The sequence below is a fragment of the Mus caroli genome, unplaced genomic scaffold (genome assembly GCF_978045245.1).
Source record: "Mus caroli unplaced genomic scaffold, Mus_caroli_1 scaffold_13, whole genome shotgun sequence".
In the NCBI taxonomy this organism is placed as follows: Eukaryota; Metazoa; Chordata; class Mammalia; order Rodentia; family Muridae; genus Mus; species Mus caroli.
Genome location: NW_028227268.1, coordinates 339030 through 358359, shown reverse-complemented (window position 1 = coordinate 358359; position 19330 = coordinate 339030). Strand labels below are relative to the sequence as shown.

Below are 19330 nucleotides of genomic sequence, written 5' to 3'. Positions count from 1 at the left end.
CTTAAAAGTCAAAAATCACCCCAGAGGATTACAGAGGGAACTGTGTAAAAGCAACAGTGCTGGCAGAACCCTGGGTACAGACAGTTTAGGATGGAGAACAAGCCACATCCGCAGGAGCTGACTGCTGGGCTAAGAGGGCTGAGCTTCACCCTATGGTCAGGAGAGCTACAGAGCTTTGGATATTTGGGGCACTGTGCAAAACGTGACACAAGCTCAGCAGGGGTGCCCAAGGCAGATCCATTCAAGGGCATTCAGACCAGAAGAGGGCGCTAATGCAGCTTGAAGGAGGGTGAACTCTTCCTGGAAGAGAGCCGACCAACACCTGAATCACATCACCAGAGGGTTACAGTCTTGATGCCACTGAGAAAAATCACACAAAGCAAAATGGATGTGTACAGAGTTGAAACAATAAATCTCTTTGGTATTTGAAGTTGAGACCGGCTTAGGAAAATTGTCAGTCCTGAGGGAATCAGCCAAATGTGCGAATACACACACACACACACAAACACAGGGGGGGGGCGCGCTGGGGGGAGACAGAGACAGAGACACCAGGGAGCAGGAGGAGCAATGTTATGACTGAAAACAGAAAAGCAAGACACAAGACAATGCGAAGCTGCCCTATTTGCTCATGCTCCTAAAATCCACACCAAACCTGATCCTCCTGCCAGGTTCGTAAGAAGTAGCAGTTTAATTTCCAGCACTAATCTCTAGAACTTGGCCAGTCCAAACCAGTTAACAATGGCCCAGATTTTGAAAAACCATAAGCATAAACAAAAGCAAAGGAGGAGATGACCAAGAAAGGTCATGTAATTCCTCCTACCCTGAGACAGATCTGCAACAATGTGATACCTCCTACCCTGAGACAGATCTGCAACCACCAGGAAATCCTAGGGCCATCCCTGCAGAGCAAGGCAAGCATGAGAATAAACCCCTCCTCAGAACCTCACCAACAAAAACAACAAGTCCTTCTTCATAAGCACGCTAAAATTAACAGAATTCTGTTACAAACGTTGCTTATGGAAAGTCAGATTTTAAGAGAGAGACTGAATCTACGAATCTGTAATGAAGGGGGTCCTAGCCCACTGAGGATGCTGGAAGTTTCTCACAATGAATCTTGTGTTTGGCAAAGACAAGGGATTTGCTCTAATATTACTGCCTTGAAGAAAGTCAATGTTTGTGCGGGGGCTCCATGTTTGGGGAGGCCAGTCCTTTTGTGAGGGTAGTCGGTTGCTATGGTTCCAACAGGAAAAACCTAGCTCCATGGAGATACTAACATTCCTCACTCCTGGAGAGGAGCAGTAGGCTGTGGTTCACGCTGCCTTTGCAATAAGCCACACAACAAAATGTATTTCTCTTGTTATATGGTTAGTTTTAAAAAGTGAGTCTTAACCCACTACAAATAACCCAGCATTCCTAAAAACAAAATGCTTGAATTTATGTTCTCTAATGATGAAGGTAACATGTCCTATTTAATATATTACAGGAAAACGTGTCTTTCCAAAGAACCAGCTAAACTCCACTGCGCATTACAGGATTGCCATGAATTCTTATTCACTTCCCATGGACAATGAGGTGATGTCATCTCCCGGCACTCCACCTGGGGTCCTTAGTTTTATACACTGTCCTTGTCACAGACAGAATGCATTCAGTCATGATATGACTCAGTGACAAGCAATTCAGGTTTTATAAAAGACGAAATCTGTCTTTAAAGCGGAGACAATAAACATCAGTTAGCAAAACGCCCTTTCTATTCGATTACAGAAGCTGCAAAATCCCTCTTAGCTAAAAAATATCAAAGAACATTTAGTTTCAAATTCACGTTTCAGAATTGAAACATACACTGTGTAGGAACCCATGTAGTTTTGTATTTCAATGTAAAGACAATGAAACTGGGAAATCGTTTCCAGAAGATATTAACATTTTCCAGATGCACAAGATGGGAGAAGGTTGCTATTCCTGGGTCTCACTCCTCAGACACTGCTGTCTGTCTTCTTTTCTGAGACAGGTCTCTCATGAGCCTGGTTCTCCCTAAGCAGGGCTGGCTGGCCATCCCAAGGGCTTGGCCTTTCTCCAAATATGCTACCACACCCAGCCCTTTGGACACACATTCTGGGAATTAAACTTGGGTCTTCACGCTTGGAAGGCAAACACTTTACTGACAGAGCCATGTCTTTAGCTGTAGAAAGCAGTTTTATTAAATTGTGTCTTGAACACTCTTCTGCTTCCTCAAACAGCGCTCCCGAGGCAACATTTCTTAGGGCTGATCTTGACGGACCAGGTTCAGCTGAGTCTTAGCAGCCCAACAGTGCTGACTTCAGCTTCCAACATCTACCCTGTACTTCACCCAGAACAACAAACACAAGATAAACGAAGCATTAGCAGGAGACCACAGATGGCTGAGTAACATCAGTACAGCAGGCTTTCAGATTGGGAGTGGGTGAGGCATAAGCTACTTTGAGAAAGCAGACAAGGGCTGGAGAGATGGCTCAGTGGTTAAGAGCACTGAGTGCTCTTTCAGTCCTGAGTTCAATTCCAGCAACCACATGGAACAACCATCTGTAATGTCTGAAGAGAGTATCAGTGTACTCATATACATAAAATAAATTTTTAGAGAGAGAGAGAGAGAAACTATGTCCAAGGTCCTTAAGACACTGAGACCCAGTATTCTATGTTACCTAGATTGGTGTCTAGATATTGGGGGATGATGACAGACAAGACTGAAAGGAGGGCAGGCAGGCAGGCAGGCAGGCAGGAAGGATCACTAAGCAACAAGGGGGTGGCGGGATGGATGAATCATGAAGTGAGGAGAAAGGGGGTGGAGCAGGATCACTAAAGGACCTGAGGACCACAGGTCCTCTACCATCTATGCTCCTTAAAACAGCCATCCAGATGCAACATTAGCAGCAAAGATGAACAGCAGGAAGGGAGGGTGGCTGTGTAGCAGCAGGTCTGGTAATACCAAGGCTTGCCTCTTCCTCCCCTTCCTCCTCTTCCTCTTCCTGAGAGCCATCAAATCATGCCAGGCACACTCACCTCCTTCCTCCACCTCTCACCCACACAACTCTACCCAAGATCTCATAGGATAAGAGCCCAGCTCGGGGAATTAGCAGCAGCAGCAGCTGTCACAATGCGTGCTCGAGAGGGAACCCTTACCTGCTGACTGCTGCCCTTGAAATACACTGGAACTACACAGACTGCCCGATTTGGACACCGTTAAAAATGGGAACAGGGTCTCTATACTGGCTTGACACTCAACTTAAGCTAGAGTGATCTGAAGAATGGGAACCTCAACTGAGAAAATGCCTCGATCAGGTTGGTCTGTGGGGCATTTTCTTGGCAGATGACTGATATAGCCCAGCCCACTGGAGGTGAAACCAAGCCTGGTCAGGTGGTGGTGGGATGTAAGGAAGTTGGTATTGGGTATATAAGAAGGCAAACCAAGTGAGCCAGGACGTACAAGCAGATAAGCAGTGGTTCTCCATGGTCTCTGCTTCTATGTCTGCCTCTAGGTCCTGCTTTGAGTTCCTGCCCTGACTCCCTTAATGAGGGACTAGATACTATAAGGTGAAATAAACCCTATCCTACCCAGGACGCTTTTGTTAATGGTGTTTATCACTGCAATGGAAACCTGACTAAGACAGTATGCTACTCCTAAAACGTTAGGACAGTGGCTTTCAACCCTAAATTCACCTCCGAACCCCTGGGATACTTCCACCACTTCCAGTGCTGAAACAAGAGTTGCAGACAGATTCTGTCATAGGCAGGGCTTAGGTGCCTGGGGTTTTAAAGTATCACCAATGGCTTCAAACATACCCAATCCTGGAAGCAAGTAGTCAACTTACCAGCTCTACCCAGCTGGCTGAGATGGCTTAGTAAGTGTAAGCACCTGCCACCAATGTGAGGATTTGAGTGTGATTCCAGAACCCACCCGGCAGAAAGAGAGAATCAACCCCACAGGTTATTGTCTGACCTACACACGTGTGACCTCACACGCATACCCACGCACACTGGAAATTAAACAAGTATTAAAAAATTAAATTTCTTTTTATTAAAAAGAACTCCTGGCCAAAGAGGACCCATCTGTCACTAAGAATGACCTGACCACCCCCTGTTCTAATCTTTTTTTTTTTTTTGGTTTTTCGAGACAGAGTTTCTCTGTATAGCCCTGGCTGTCCTGGAACTCACTCTGTAGACCAGGCTGGCCTCGAACTCAGAAATCCACCTGCCTCTGCCTCCCGAGTGCTGGGATTAAAGGTGTGCACCACCACACCCAGCTCCCCTGTTCTAATCTTAAGTACTGTATGAGGAGCATTCTTTTCGAATCTAGACCTTAAAGTCCCCGACTTATTACAGTGAGAAGAAAGACCATGAGGCAAATCATTTAAAGGGAAAGAGAAACAAAAACCTTGACCCAACATCAAAAATTTCAAAACCGAAGTATTAACTATCTTTTAAGGTATCTCTCAAAGAAAATACCTTTAAAATAGCAAGAATCATAACGATACACTAGAAGGTAATGAGGTGACCTTGTACAATTATGAGAAAAATGTTTTGCCTCTAGAATTCTTTGCATAAACTAAGTAGGACTTTTAAGGGCACTGCAGACAAGTAGACATTTTAAATACTTTACCATCTATATCCCAGACACAAAGATCATTTTTAAGTAGTAGCTCCAGAAAACTGAAGAGATAAAGAAAGAAAAAAACATTTTCAATGGGAAATAAAGAGAAAACAAGATGTGACTAGAAACCAGAGTGTTACCATGGAGACGAGATGGTTCAAGCATCTATAAGGTTGTAACACTCAAGAAGTCCAGCTCTGGGACAGTGCTGTTCCCCTGCATCAGCACCTAATACGCTATGCTTTGGGTCTCATGCTTACATTTCTACTATGGTCTACCTGCTGGAATCCACTTACTTGCAAAGCAAGTAGCAAAAGAACTAGAACAGACCCTCAACAGCTTCAACAATGTAACTACATTATAGTAACAAAAACTCCAGAAGAACAGGTTTTCACTAATCAAAGCAGACATTTATTTTTAAAAAAGGTTTTTTGTTGTTGTTGTTGTTTGGGCCTTCATCACTGGGAGGAGCAGCAGTATGGTCAGACACATGAAGGTGTAGCAAGGCTCTCTCACCTTCCAGCTACAAAGTGGTCACTTGCTTCTTTCTACCAAGTCAGGGGCATTTAGGACTCTGCCATCATGAATGTCACTTCACATCATTGTAACTGCACGCTTTTTCTACCCATGTCCTTGTACCCAGAAATAATGACTCTAAGATTTAATATTTATTAATAAATGCTTAGGCCAATAGTCTTGCCTCTGTTCCCCAATGATCTCATGTATCAATAACCCATTTGTTCTAAGTGTCCCACATGGTTGGTAACCTCTCCTCAGGTTTATGTGACTGTCTCCTCCAGAGTTTAAGGCAAATACTGTGCCTGACTCTTTTCCAGAATTCCCTTCTCTCTAGTGAGATGTCTATTCCTGCCTCAGCTCATTGTCCATAGGCTTTTTTATTGATAGGTGATGCTTCCATACAGCATATAAAAGATTCTCTCTATACATTATCCTTCTAGACTTCTCACCTCATGCCAAGCAAAAATACAAAAGTAAATAAAAGTAGAATATCTAATCAGGATTAAACCATCTACATAGAAAGTCCAAAACAATGTGTGAAAATCTAACTAAAGGTAGAGGAGGAAATAAACAATAAAGCTGGTTAAACCCACCCCAGGATCCTGAACTGGGTAAACTGGGTAACTAGACGGCAGCAGAGAACCTGCTGTCAGGGAGCCTGACAACACTTCCTGGGAACTACCTTCCCATCTATATAAAACAGGAGGGGCTGTTCCTTTTCATTTCCATGAGTGTCTGAAAAAGGGAAATGAACTGCATGGAAGGAGAAGGAAGAAGGAAATGGGGGAAAGGAGGAGAGAGAAGTGAGAAGGAAGGGAGGGGAAGGTGGAGAGGGAAGTGCTTCAAGATGAATGAGTGGACACCACCCTCAGGGGAAGAACTGGAGTCAACAAAGGAAAAGGGAAATCCCAGAGCCATCTGCCAACATTCACACTGCCAGGAAAAGACGTAAAATCTGAAAGGATCCACTGCCAGGAGACAATCACTACAAGAAATGTTTCTAGAAGTCCTTCAGGCAGAAGGACAATAGTAAGATGGAAATCTCTACCTACAGAAAGCAAAGGGTGACCCTGGAAAAAGATGCACGAGGAGATATGAGAAATGTCTTCTCTTTCTTCATGTTCCTTTCATAAATCCATAAACTAAATTAGACAGCACCCTGAGGATTCATAACCACTCAAGGTAAAGTGTGGCAGTGTTGGGTAGCAGTAGCAGCAGTGACCAGCATGCTCTAGGTCCTGACTCTGGTGTATGCACTCAAAGGGAGGTGGCCAGTAAGTTAAAGGCACACACTCTAAGTCCTAGGCTGACCACTAAAACAGCAGAGCAAGGAGTCAGAATCACAAAGGAGACAAGGGGTGCTCTACGACCTAAAGTTGTGCTTCACATGACAGCATGAAGTGTTCTGCCCCTTAGAAAAGCTGCTGAGAGGTACTTACAAAACACCATTTATGGTCTCTAGAAACGACTAGTCCAAAGTATACAGTGAACGAAGATACAATTATCCAAGAAAATCTCCCCAGACTCAGTGAGTACAGTGGATGTCTACAGTGTAGACCAGACTTGGCTCCACCACTTTCCCTCCCAGCTCTGCAAAGCAGAAGCCACAGGCAGCAGTGAAGTGAGGTTGTTACTCCTTCCCAGATACAGAAGGATTACCACCCTGACCTTCTTACCAACCTGACATACCAACACATCACTGTTATGCCATAATCCTTGCTTTCTTGTTCTTCCCCAAGATCACATATTAATATCAACATTACAGTATAAACATTCCAAATTCTTACAATCCTAGTCTTTAAAATACCCAGTCTCTTTTAAAACCCAGTCCCTTACTACAAGAGGGGAAAACCAGGGCAAGGTCAAAATCTGAATAAAGCCAAACTCACGTCCTCATCTCAGCTCATAGGGCCGCAATCCCATGGGGAGAGACAAGCTGAGCTGACATCAGGATCACTGTCTAGCTAGCCACAGCCCTCAGCTCCATCTGCAGCACAGGCCTATGACTGAGTGGAGTATACAGCTATCTTGGTCAGTGTCTTATTGCTGTGAAGAGACACCATGACTACAACAACTCTTAGACAAGGAAGCACTTAAATGGGGCTTGCTTACAGTTCCAGAGGTTTAAGCCATTATCAGTATTGTAAGAAACATGTCAGCACATAGGCAGACATGGTAGCTGAGATCTGTCAGGATACAAAGACAGCAGGAAGAGAGGGGCACTGGGCCTGGCTTAAGCTTTTGAAACCCCAAAGCCCACCCCAGTGACACACTTCCTCCAACAAGTCCACACTCCTGATCCCTCTTCAAGGAGTGCCACTCCCTAATGACCAAGCATTCCAATAAATGAGCCTATGGGGCCATTCCTATTCAAACCACCACAATGGCCAAGGAAATTTAGAATTAGCAGAGCACAGTCCATAAAGGTACAGAGCTCACATGTAACAATGTGGTGATACCCAGACCTAGACCCTAGGTACCCTAACAACAACAACAACAACAACAACAAACCTGCAGAGGTGATGTGGGGTCAGGGGCCTGACAGATTTGCTATTGCAAACATTGACCTCAGGAACTGTTTCTTCAAAGGGACCTAAAATTTACTCCATTAGTTTTTGCAGCAATTTATGCCCTACCATGTCACTGAAAATAAAAAACAAGACACAAACAAAACAACAACAACTACCACCACCACCAGCCAGAGCAATCACAGCAGTTACTGGAACTGAAGGTATGGAAAGAGAAAGACATCCACAAACCAGCCAAGACTACTGCCACCCCAGGTAACCCACAGTCCAGCCAAGACTACTGCCACCCCAGGTAACCCACAGTCCTGCCATGACTTCTGCCACCCCAGGTAACCCACAGTCCAGCCAAGACTACTGCCACCCCAGGAAACCCACAGTCTAGCCATGACTACTGCCACCCCAGGTAACTTGCCCCTGAGGAGCATGACCAAGCAGTGTCAGCAGCAACCAAGACCAGACACCTGCTGTCTGTACTGTCCTTATCCAGCAGAAAACAGAAGACATGAAAAGAAACAGGAAAGCCCGCTACACTCAGGGCAAAGGGCAGAGAGCAGAAACTTCCGGTAAGGATGGTCAGACATCAGGTTTAAAGCTGAGCAATCACTACAAATACATTAAATGCAAGGAAAGTCAGGATTACAGATAAACATGCAACAATGTCATATTTTTCTACACAGCATTCACAAAATTACAGGCGTGAGAATAAAGAACCACATAAAATTCCTAAAGCTGCCAAGTATAGAAACAGAAATAATTTTAGTAGCAGACTCAAGATTACATTGACACTGGAAAAATTTGGAAACTAGAGAATAGATGCATCAAGATTTTGTTTCTTGAAGAAGGGAGAAAAAGAAGGGAAAAAAGCAGAGAATTCAGAACACTACTGAGCACACCACGTCTATATGGTGTAAGCTGCAAGTGGCGGAAAGAAATAAGCAGAAAAATTAACGGAAGACACAACTTCTGAAAACTCCCCAGATATACTCAAGCCAACAATAATCAACTTTAGAAAGCCAAACAAACTCCAACTAGGAAAACCAAGGAATCACAACATTAAAAAAAAAATGCCAAAAGATATGAATATGTCAAAAGACAGAACTCTCCATAACTTACAAGAAGGAAATGACTTGTCTCTTACAGGGCATGCCAGTCAGAGTTCCAGGGAAAAGCAGAACAGATAGAGTGACTATATCCTAAAAAAGCATTTACTGGGCTGACTTAAACAATATGTCTGGGTAGTCTATCCATGACTAACCATTGCTAAAATTCCTTCCTTGGAAGACATAAACAACATCTGCTCCTTCTAAGGTCTCAACAACAAGCCGAGGTATGATTTCGCTCACCTGGGGAACTGATGAGTTCATTAAATTTACTTACAGAGACGTGGGTGAGGGGTTATGGGCAGGATTCGGCCATATTGGAAGGTCTGCAGGGATGACAGCTTCCCTGGGGCTGCACAGATGGAGGCTCTTCCCCTGGACTTCCCACAGTATATCCTCTAACCTTCTCCCAAGATACCATGTACTCAGGACAAAACTGCATACAAGTTGTCTGGAAGGGTAGCTGGATGACCCTTCCCAACATCTCCTCCTATGAGGGAAGGTAGGCAGGCAACAGGCTCAGCCGTGATGATCGATTGTGAGCAGGCTCTGTACAACTGACAGTGGCAACAGTTTGGTTCAGTCAGTACTTCAGTACAACACTGTCTCACACTGGAGAGGCTGAGAACCCTGCAGTCAGTCCATGAAGCTGGGTACCTCAGTAGTCCAATCCAGTGATAAAGGCCTGGAGGATTCCTAGAGAGTGAGTCTTCAGTCCACACTAGAATCTCTGAGAAGCTGGGTTTTGATATTAGACAAGGATGGCAGTAGTAGCTTCAATAGCAACAGGTAGATGAACCTGCCAGTGAGCGTTAAAGACACAGGTACCTGAAGATACTACCTACATATAGGGTAGAACTTCAAAGAACCTGATTAAGAAAATCCCTCACAGGACTGCTCTACTTTTCTGTTATTGTGATAAAACACTCTGACCAAAAGCATTTTAGAGGAGAAAAGGCTTTATGTGAGTTATACTTCCAGGTCACAGTCCATCACTATGGAAGTCAGTGCAGAAATTAACAGGCGCTTAAAGCTTAACCCTCGAGGGGCACTACCTGCTGGCTCACTCCCTGGCTTTATTTTCAGCTAGTTTCCTTCTACAGTGCAGGACCACTTGCCCAGGGAATAGGACCATTCGCAGTGAGCTGAGTCCTCCTCCAGCAATTAACAACCAAGGAGATCCCTCACGGACAAACCCTTTAGATCAAACTGATCTGGGGAATTCTTCAATTGAGAATCCCTTTGAGGCGACTCTAGACAGTGTCAAGTGGACAGTGAAAGCTAACTAAGACAGAAGGAAGCCTCAATGTTGCTAACAGCTGGCTTGCTGTCAGAAACGAAGAGGCCAGAGGCACGCGTCACAGAAAGAAGACTGTCACCCAAGATTCTCATTTTAAAAAGTGAAAGGGAAATGAAGACGTTCCCAGATAAACTAAAGTTGAGAAAATCTGTTGATAGCAAATCAGTCTTAGAAAAATCCTAAAGTTCTTAAGGCTGAAAAAATTGGCAAACTCTCAATCCACTCAAAAGCCACAGCACCAGTAAGGGCTGAACAGGTAATTATAAAAGGTAATGTGAACACATAGCTTTTCTCCTTCTACTGACTGACTTAGATAGCAATTGTGTAAGGTGCCAAGTAGGGAGGGAGGTGACTCACATGTAGGTTTGTGCCCCCTCAGAACCCATGTAAGAAGACAAATGAAGAACCTGGCTAGGTATACTCACTAGAGTGACATCATCTTTTAACCTTTCATGGCAACCTCCGATGCACTGCTATAAAACCCAGGAAAGGCTGGGCAACCTGGAACTCCAACTACTTCCTTAAGGTCGCCTAATATTTAGGTAATCATCCAAAATGCTTCATTGTGGGGCAGAAAATGCGGACTCCCACAGACATGCATGTTATTCCCAGGGAAGTCTGTGGTGCTCTTGGCCAAGAACAGCGTGATGCCCAAAGCCATCCCAAGGGCATCTGGAAAACAAGTCAGCTCTTGAGAAACAGTTGCTTCATTGTTGGAGAAAATTGGGCTTTGTGTTAAATAAGAAAAAAAGACCTCAATGAAATGGAAGACACTCTACTGGCCAATAAGATGCAAACTGCCACCTGCACTGGGACCACTGCCCCTGTAGAGTTATTGTGGTCCCAGAACACTGGTCTTGGGCCCACGAAAATCTCCTTCCTCCAGGCTTTAGGCCTTAACACTGAAATCTCTGGGGGACATGACTGAAACGCTAAGTGATATGCAGTTGGGTTAATCAAACAGCAGGTTGATCAAACAGTGGCAGCATGTACAACCGAGTGATTGATATCACATTAGGAACAGTATTGTTGCTTCTATGGGAAGGTTTTTTATGTGACGTTTGCCTCAGTGCTATGCAATGAGTACAAGCAGGTCCTGGCTTTGTCTGTGGAGACTGAGTAGACCTTTCTGAAAAGGTCAACTCTTGACTGACCCAACTGCATTTGTGGCTGCTATCCCTGTGGCTTCTGCCATCAACTTCTTGCTGTTGCTGGAGGCCTTAGCTAAGCCTACTGCCAAGGAAGAGATGGAGGAGTCCAATGAAGAGGAAGGATTTGGTCTCTGAACAATAACCCCACAGCAACCAACTCAGCCAGTTTTCTAAAATAAAGAAAGCTAGATACAATGGTGTGTATCTATAATCCCAGCACTCCTATGGCCAAATGGGAGGCAGCGAAAGGAGAATCACCCAGAAGCTTGTGAGCTGGCCTCATTGCAGTGCAGGTGAGAATCAACTCCTAAAAGCTGTCCTCTGACCTTCACAACAGTGCCATGGCAGGCACACTGGCTCTCAAAACTCTTCCCCAGGGCTGGCGAGATGGCTCAGCGGGTAAGAGCACTGATTGCTCTTCCGAAGGCCCTGAGTTCAAATCCCAGCAATCACTGGTGGCTCACAACCACCTGTAATGGGATCTGACGCCCTCTTCTGGCGCTGTCTGAAGACAGCTACAGTGTACTTACGTATAATAAATAAATAAATCATTCCCCCACCTCACTCAAACATGGCAATGGCATATGACAATATGTAAACAACATATTATTAATATTATAACCTATAGAAACTATAGCTGTTGGGGCTCAAAAGATAGATGGCTCAGCCAATCAGAGTACTGGCTATTCTTGCAAAGGTACTGAGTTCAATTCCCAGCACCCATAAAGTGGCTGACAACTGTCAGTTACTCCAAGTCTGAGGACTCTGATGTCTTTTTGTGGCCTTTGATGGTACTAGGCATGCACAAGATACCCAAACATACATGCAGGCTCAATGCCCGCACACATAAATAAAATGAAATTAAAATTGTTATAAAATTATCCTTCAAAAATAAAGGAATCAAGAAATCCCAAATAAACAAATACTGAGGACGTCTGTGGATTGCCCACAGAGACAGAGGGGAATTCTGGGTAAACAGGGACTTGAAGCCAAAGAATGGGAACAGATAAAGTTAGGGAGCAGGCAAATATAAAAAAGACTGCACTGTCATGTTTTCTTTTTTTTTTCTTTTTTTTTTTTTTTTTTTTTTTTGGTTTTTCGAGACAGGGTTTCTCTGTATAGCCCTGGCTGTCCTGGAACTCACTTTGTAGACCAGGCTGGCCTTGAACTCAGAAATCCGCCTGCCTCTGCCTCCCGAGTGCTGGGATTAAAGGCGTGCGCCACCACGCCCGGCTTCATGTTTTCATCTGTGTATATTTGCAACATGTCTTACGAGATAACACATAGGACAACATAATCTATATCAACAGGCACAATTTATAAATGTACCTCTACAGACACACAACAAAGATGTAATTTTTGTAACATCAAGTAAGGAGTTGAGAGGTGTGAGGAACTGAAGCTAAAATGCTATTAATTCAACCTAGACTAATGGTGAGATGACTATTATAATCCCTGTATTAACTAACTACAAACACATAGAAAGGGAATAAGAAGGGACTCAAACAGAATACCAAGGAACAAGTAAACACAAGAGAGAGAGGACACTGAGAAATCAGCGCAGTTGATAGCAAATGTCTTCGTTATAGGTGAGGTACAGTTATATTTAAATGGATTAAATTCTCCAATTAAAAGGTAAATAGTGGCAGAACAATTAATTTACTTATTTACTTATTTAGGTTTTTTCAGACAGGATTTCTCTGTGTAGCCCTGGCTGTCCTGGAACTTGCTCTGTTCCCATGCTGGCCTCAAACTCACAGAGATCCGCCTGACTCTGCCTCCCAAGTTCTGTGATTAAAGGAATGTGCCACCACTGCCTGGCTAAGGCAGAACAATTTTTAAAACTGTTGTTCATTAAATTATATTCATTATAAAAAACAATAGTGATATATTATTTTAAAATATATAGTTAATATATTTGGAGTTATTTTTATGGAGAAAAACGTATGTATTTTCAGTATTGCTGTAGACAAGCACCTACATAAGACTGTTCAATTGATTGTTTTGTATCAAACAACTTTTATAGTACTAATTTTTATTGTTATGATATTTTGTAAATTTTAAAGAATATGATTAAAAAACAATAGGTATGGCAGCTATTGAAGGGGGGAGGTCTCTGGGAGGAGTTGGGGTACAAAAGGGAAAGAAGAATGTGATGTGAGTCTATTTACTCAAAATAAGTTGGGGTTTTTTTTGTTTTGTTTTTGTTTTTGTTTTTTGAGACAGGGTTTCTCTGTATATCCCTGGCTGTCCTGGAACTCACTTTGTAGACCAGGCTGGCCTTGAAATTAGAAATCCGCCTGCCTCTGCCTCCCGAGTGCTGGGATTAAAGGTGTGCGCCACCACGCCCGGCCTTCAAAATAGGTTTTTAAATGTTAACAAATTCAGATAAATTGAAATTATGTATCTTTTCTCATAATAATGCAATAAAACAAATTTAAAAAATTACTCATCTAGACAGCTTACATCTGCAATCTCAGATTTTGGAGAAACTGAGGCAAGAGAATCCCAAGGTCAAGGCCAGCCTGAATTACACAGTAAGACACTGTCTGAAAGCAAAATAGTAATAAACTAAGAAATGACTCCTTTAAATGTTATAAGAGATCCAAAGGCACACAGTGAGCTGAAAGACAGCGTGAAAAAAATATCTAATGCACACTAATCACAAAGAAATCTGGGTGGCTGTGCAAATACCAGATAAAACCAATTTTATTCCTAAATGATTTTAAGAAACGAGTAAACAAATAAAATCCAACATCATTATACTGATAAAAGGATCCATGGATCAAAAAGACAAAAATTATGACCAGAGAGCCTCTGAGTAAATGGAGTAACAAAGTAACCAACATAGCTAAATGAGAAAAAAGGGAAGACTCAAACCACTGAATTGTATCACTACCAGCCTGGCCAAGGGCTCAAAGGGCTAGGGGCGAAAACTCTGGACACTGTGTGTCAGGAACCTGAGTGAAGCTGAGAAACTCCTGACATACAAACTAAAAAAGTAAGGACTCAGGAACAAAGGGAAGAAAGAAGCCCAGGATCCAATGGCTTCACCTGTGAATTATACCAACTAAGAATTAGCACTAATCCTTCTTAAATGCTTCCAAAACTTAGAATACATCCCCCTCCCTAAGCTATCCTAGACACCAGAACTCCTGACATCAAAGCCACCAAAAACAGAGTAAAAACTGGAGACCAAAACCAACATCCCTTATGAACACACATGCAAAAATCATTAATAAAAGCCACGTGCGGCAGCTCACACCTATAATCCCAGAAATTGGGAGGCTGAGGTTTGTTAAGTTCTAAGCCAGCCTGACCTACACAATGAAAAGTTGTCTAAAAAACAAGTCTTTAAAAAGAGATGGGGAAATAGCTGTTAGCAAATTGCTTCCATACAACCATGAGAAACTGTTTGTAACTCTGCTACCCACATAAAAAGCAGAACATGGTGCTATGTATCTATAATCTTAGCCCTGGGGAATCAGAAAGTGCGTTAGTCAACTAGTCTTGCCCAATCAGCAAACACCAGGTTTAGTAAGAGACTGTTTTAGTCAGGGTTTGTATTCCTGCACAAACATCATGACCAAGAAGCAAGTTGGTGAGGAAAGGGTTTATTCAGCTTATACTTCCACGCTGCTGTTCATCACCAAAGGACGTCTGGACAGGAACTCACACAGGGTGGGAACTTGAGAGGCAGGAGCTGATGCAGAGGCCATGGAGGGATGCTGCTTACTGGCTTGCTTCCCCTGGCTTGCTCAGCTTGCTTTCTTATAGAACCGAGGACCAACAGCCCAGGGATGGACACCTACAATGGACCCTCCCACCCTTGGTCACTAATTGAGAAAATGCTTTACAGCTGGATCTCATGGAGGCATTTCCTCAGGGGAGGCTCCTTTCTCTGTAATAACTCCAGCTTGTGTCAAGCTGACATACAAAACTAGTCAGTACAGAGACCGTGTCTCAAGAAATAAGGTAAAGAATGATGATGGACACACACACACGCCCCAATCAAAAGGAAAACTACCTCTATTTCTTTTAATACATGACACTATCTTTAAAAAAAAAAAAACCCTATTTGTACAAATAAACAAACTAATCAAAGCTGTAAGATCTACAGTATCAACAATAAAAAAAAAATGAGCAGTCCAAGTAGGAAATTAAGAAAACAATTTATCTGGCCGAGAACATACATCAACGGTTGAGAGTTTGCTTGTATATGTAACAAAGATGAACAGAAAATAAAACAAAAAGCTTCAACAGCCAAAAACATGGTATGGGCATAAGGATGGCCACACAGACCAATGGAGAACAGTTCAGAAGTGAACTCGCGCCTCTGCGGTTAGCTGATGCCTGGCAAGAGTCTAAGGATGATTGTCTGGATAAAAACGTCTCTTAAGGAAGCTGTTGATGACCGGCATGATGGCACACATCTCTAATCCCAGCACTTGGGAGGCAGGTGGATCTCTGAGTTTGAGGCCAGCCTGATCTATAGAGCTAGTTCTAGGACAGCCAGGGCTACACAGAGAAACTCCATATTGAAAAACCAAGGGGATGTGGGAGGAGGGAATAAGTGCAAAAGAGCTGTTGATGATTCGAGAGATGGCTCTGTGGTTAAGAGCACCAAGTGCTCTTCCAGAGGTCCACAGTTCAATTCGCAGCACCAAGGTGGCAGCTGACAAGTGCCTGTAACTCATCTCCAGGAAGCTGACACCCCCATTGGCCTCTGTGGGCACCAAGCACACTCATGTGGTACATAGACATACACCCATAAACATTAAAAAAGAAAGAATACTGAATGGTGTTGAAACAAGGCAGATAGATCTTCATGAGTTCTAGGTCAGTCTGCTCTGTGTGTGTGTCTGTGTGTGTGTGTGTGTCTGTGTGTGTGTGTCTGTGTGTGTGTGAGAGAGAGACAGACAGACAAACAGACACAGAGGCCCACTTGGTTCTCAGTAGACAGCAGACCTGGAGATTACCAGGATCTGTAGGTGTAGATAACACCTACAGATTCTTCAAAAAAGATGTTTTAGTCATAGGGCTAAACATTTATAAAAATTAACAGTTCTCTCATTTATAAGAATTAACTCACAATGGACTGAAGACTAAATATAAGCAATAAAAGAATAAAAATCCCTGAAGTAAAAAAAAGGAGTAATTTCTTTTCTACTTTGATGTAGCAATGGTTGTTTGAGATACTGACACTAAAAGACATGCCAATGACAAAAAAACTAAACTAGATTTCATCAACTGTAAACTTTTGTGCACCAAAGGTAACTACCACAAGAGGTTAACAAGAGAATCCAAAGAATATAAGACAGTATATGCAAATTATACATCTAATAGTGCTCTGGTATGCCACATAGACACATTGCTTCTATAGCTTAGCAATGAAAAGAAATAAACTACTCAAGGAAAACAATGGACAGAGAGTTGATCCAAAGACACGCATAGCCAGAACGTAAACACAAGGCTCAACATCATTAGCCATTTGGAAATGCAAACAAACCCACAATCAAATACCTTACAGTCACTAGAATGGCTAAAGGAGTAATTACAAGAGAAAATAACAAGTGACAGCCAGGATATGAGTAAATGGGACCCAGTGGACAGTGTAAATTAGTACTATACGAAGATTAACAGTTTGGCGGGTCTTCAAGTTGGAAATATAAAATTATATGGTATATGCTCCATAAATTTGAAACACAATGTTCACGTATCCAAAATAGTTGAAAACTCAAGTGTTCAAACAAAAACTTGTACACAAATATTTGTATTGCCACCATTGAGAAAAATCTCCAAAAAGTGGAAAAGTCTAAACACCCAGCAACTGATGAAGTGGATAAACAAAACATAGTTTATCTGTACAACTTCATTATTCTCTAAAATGGAATGAGGCATTGGCATGTTACAATAGATGGATACTAATAAAGCTGTGCTTAAGGAATTATAGATATGAACTACATTGGTGACTGCCTTGAACCAGAGTAACCCATGCACTTAGGAGAGAGTCATATATCCAAGATCAAAGCATGAGCAGATGCGGGATCTGATGAGGGCTTCCTGATTCATTGAGGTTATTTCCCCTTTATCCTCACACATGAGAAGGGTAAAGGGTTATTTGGAGCCTCTTCCATAAAGCACTAATCCTATTTCCATTCATGAATCTCCACCCCCATGACCCTATCATCTCTCAAAGACAACACCTCCTAAAACTCACACATGGATTAGGCTCCACCTACAAACTGGGGGTGGGCGCAAACACAGAGACAGCAATAAATCCTTACTAAAGAGGGAGAAACCGACTGAATGGGAGGCAGTGATAGGCAGAGGCAGACGGATCTCTGTGAGTTCTAGGTCAGCCTGCTGTGTGTGTGTTTGTGTGTGTGTGTGTGTGAGAGAGAGAGAGAGAGAGACAGAGACAGAGACAGAGAGACAGAGAGAGACAGAGACAGAGAAGACAGAGAAGACAGACAGACAGACACGGAGACCCACTTGGTTCTTAGCAGACAGTAGACCTAATCACGAGACCTGGAGATTACCAGGATGCTTTTTTCCACCAGGATCCTTTTCTCCAGATTGTAGCAATACGAAATCATTTAAGATTATTGGTTGCTAAGAAACCATAATTACAATTCAATATGTTACCTCCTCTGGGAGAAGGAGAGTCATGGCCTCCGATGACTACAGAGATGCCAGAATTTTCCAGTTTCACCTTCCATTTTTCAATGATGGCCCTAGACTTGTCCTGTAAGTATGACACAGCAGGTCAGGACACTTCCCTCAAATGTGTTCTGTAAAGTATTGAATCACCCAACAGCCGGCCCATAAATACCTTGCTGGCATCGTTAAAAACAGAGAGCTCCATGGCGCCTTCAAAGTCTTGCTGCAAAACAGACATCAAACACTCATCCAACCACTGCTCAGCGTTGTGCACGGGGAGGATGATAGACTAGAATTCAGAGAAACGGGTTAACAAACAGCCATGGAGAACTGCCCTCTCTTCAGCATCCATAAATGTTTATCCCACAAGATGAGGCCCTGGCCTTCAGGTCTAGATCCATGATGGATGGGGCATGACTACAAACCAAAAATGTCTGTTTCTCCTCTCTAAGCAGTTGGCATTCATTTGGTCCATAATATTCAATAGGTCTTGGGTACCCCTTAGGTTCGGGATGCTTTTAAAAATTGTTCCATTTATTCATCCGTTATTGTATGTGTACACATGACCATGAGGACCGAATTCAGGTTATCTAGCTTGGTGGGAAGTGCCTTTATCCACTGGTCTATCTGTCCCCATTCCCTTCTAGATGCTTTTGAATGGGAGGGAAACCTTAAAAGCATCAAAATGACCCCTCAGTCAGTGGAAGATTCATGATTCTGATCACTAGGCAAAAGCATCAGCATTCTGGTTAAACATCCCCTGCTATGAGAACCAGACTCCAACAGTGACCCCTTTATAGGGGTCATCACAGCTCATCAAAGAGCCAAGCTAGACCAGGAGGGCGTGGAGAGGCCCTTAATCTTTGTTCAACACCTGAATTCTGGCACCCTCACTTTTTCTCAGGGAATCTCACAAAGCCAAAGTTCCTAAAGTAGTATGGAATAAAATCACTGAAACCTGATAACCAAAGGAACCAGGAACTGCCTCAATTTTATATGATATAGTAAGTAGTAAAGAACAGCCAAGAAATTAACAGTTGGCCTCACCACCTCCTCCCCCCCCCCAAATTAATGTGAAAAAATAAAACTGGGCATGTTTCTGAGCAGGAAAACCAATAGGTAGATGTGAACATATACATACATATATGTACATGTTACAAAGCTATATATAACACAGACAAAGGCTATATAATCTCTACAGACAAGGTCTACATATAATATAGACAATATCTACATAAATCACTGTAGAGGCCATCTACGTATAGTGTACTTTAAATTACTGAATCTGAACACGGTTATAAGAATCTTACAAAGAAGTGTCGAAGACACCGTCCTTTACAAATGAAGCGCTCTTTGAGGAGCTGATGATCCCAAAGTGGCATTCTATCCTGTTTGTGTTTATTCTAAAAACATGTTGCTTAAAGGCTTTTTATTTGTTATTTATTTAA

At 42.8% G+C, this 19330-nt stretch overlaps 1 protein-coding gene across 3 annotated transcripts in view; it reads right to left on the bottom strand.

Moving 5' to 3' along the window:
- The window catches only part of Qtgal (queuosine-tRNA galactosyltransferase), a 58413-nt gene that overhangs the window by 38283 nt on the left and 800 nt on the right, over nucleotides 1-19330 (bottom strand). For all 3 annotated transcript variants that reach the window (XM_029483329.2, XM_021178458.3, XM_085829338.1), the window contains exons 2-3: nucleotides 18055-18171; nucleotides 17868-17967 (exon numbers count right to left, since the gene is read on the bottom strand). In XM_029483329.2, coding sequence (XP_029339189.1) covers nucleotides 17868-17967; nucleotides 18055-18171 — 217 coding nt within the window. The remainder of the gene's footprint in view (nucleotides 1-17867; nucleotides 17968-18054; nucleotides 18172-19330) is intronic.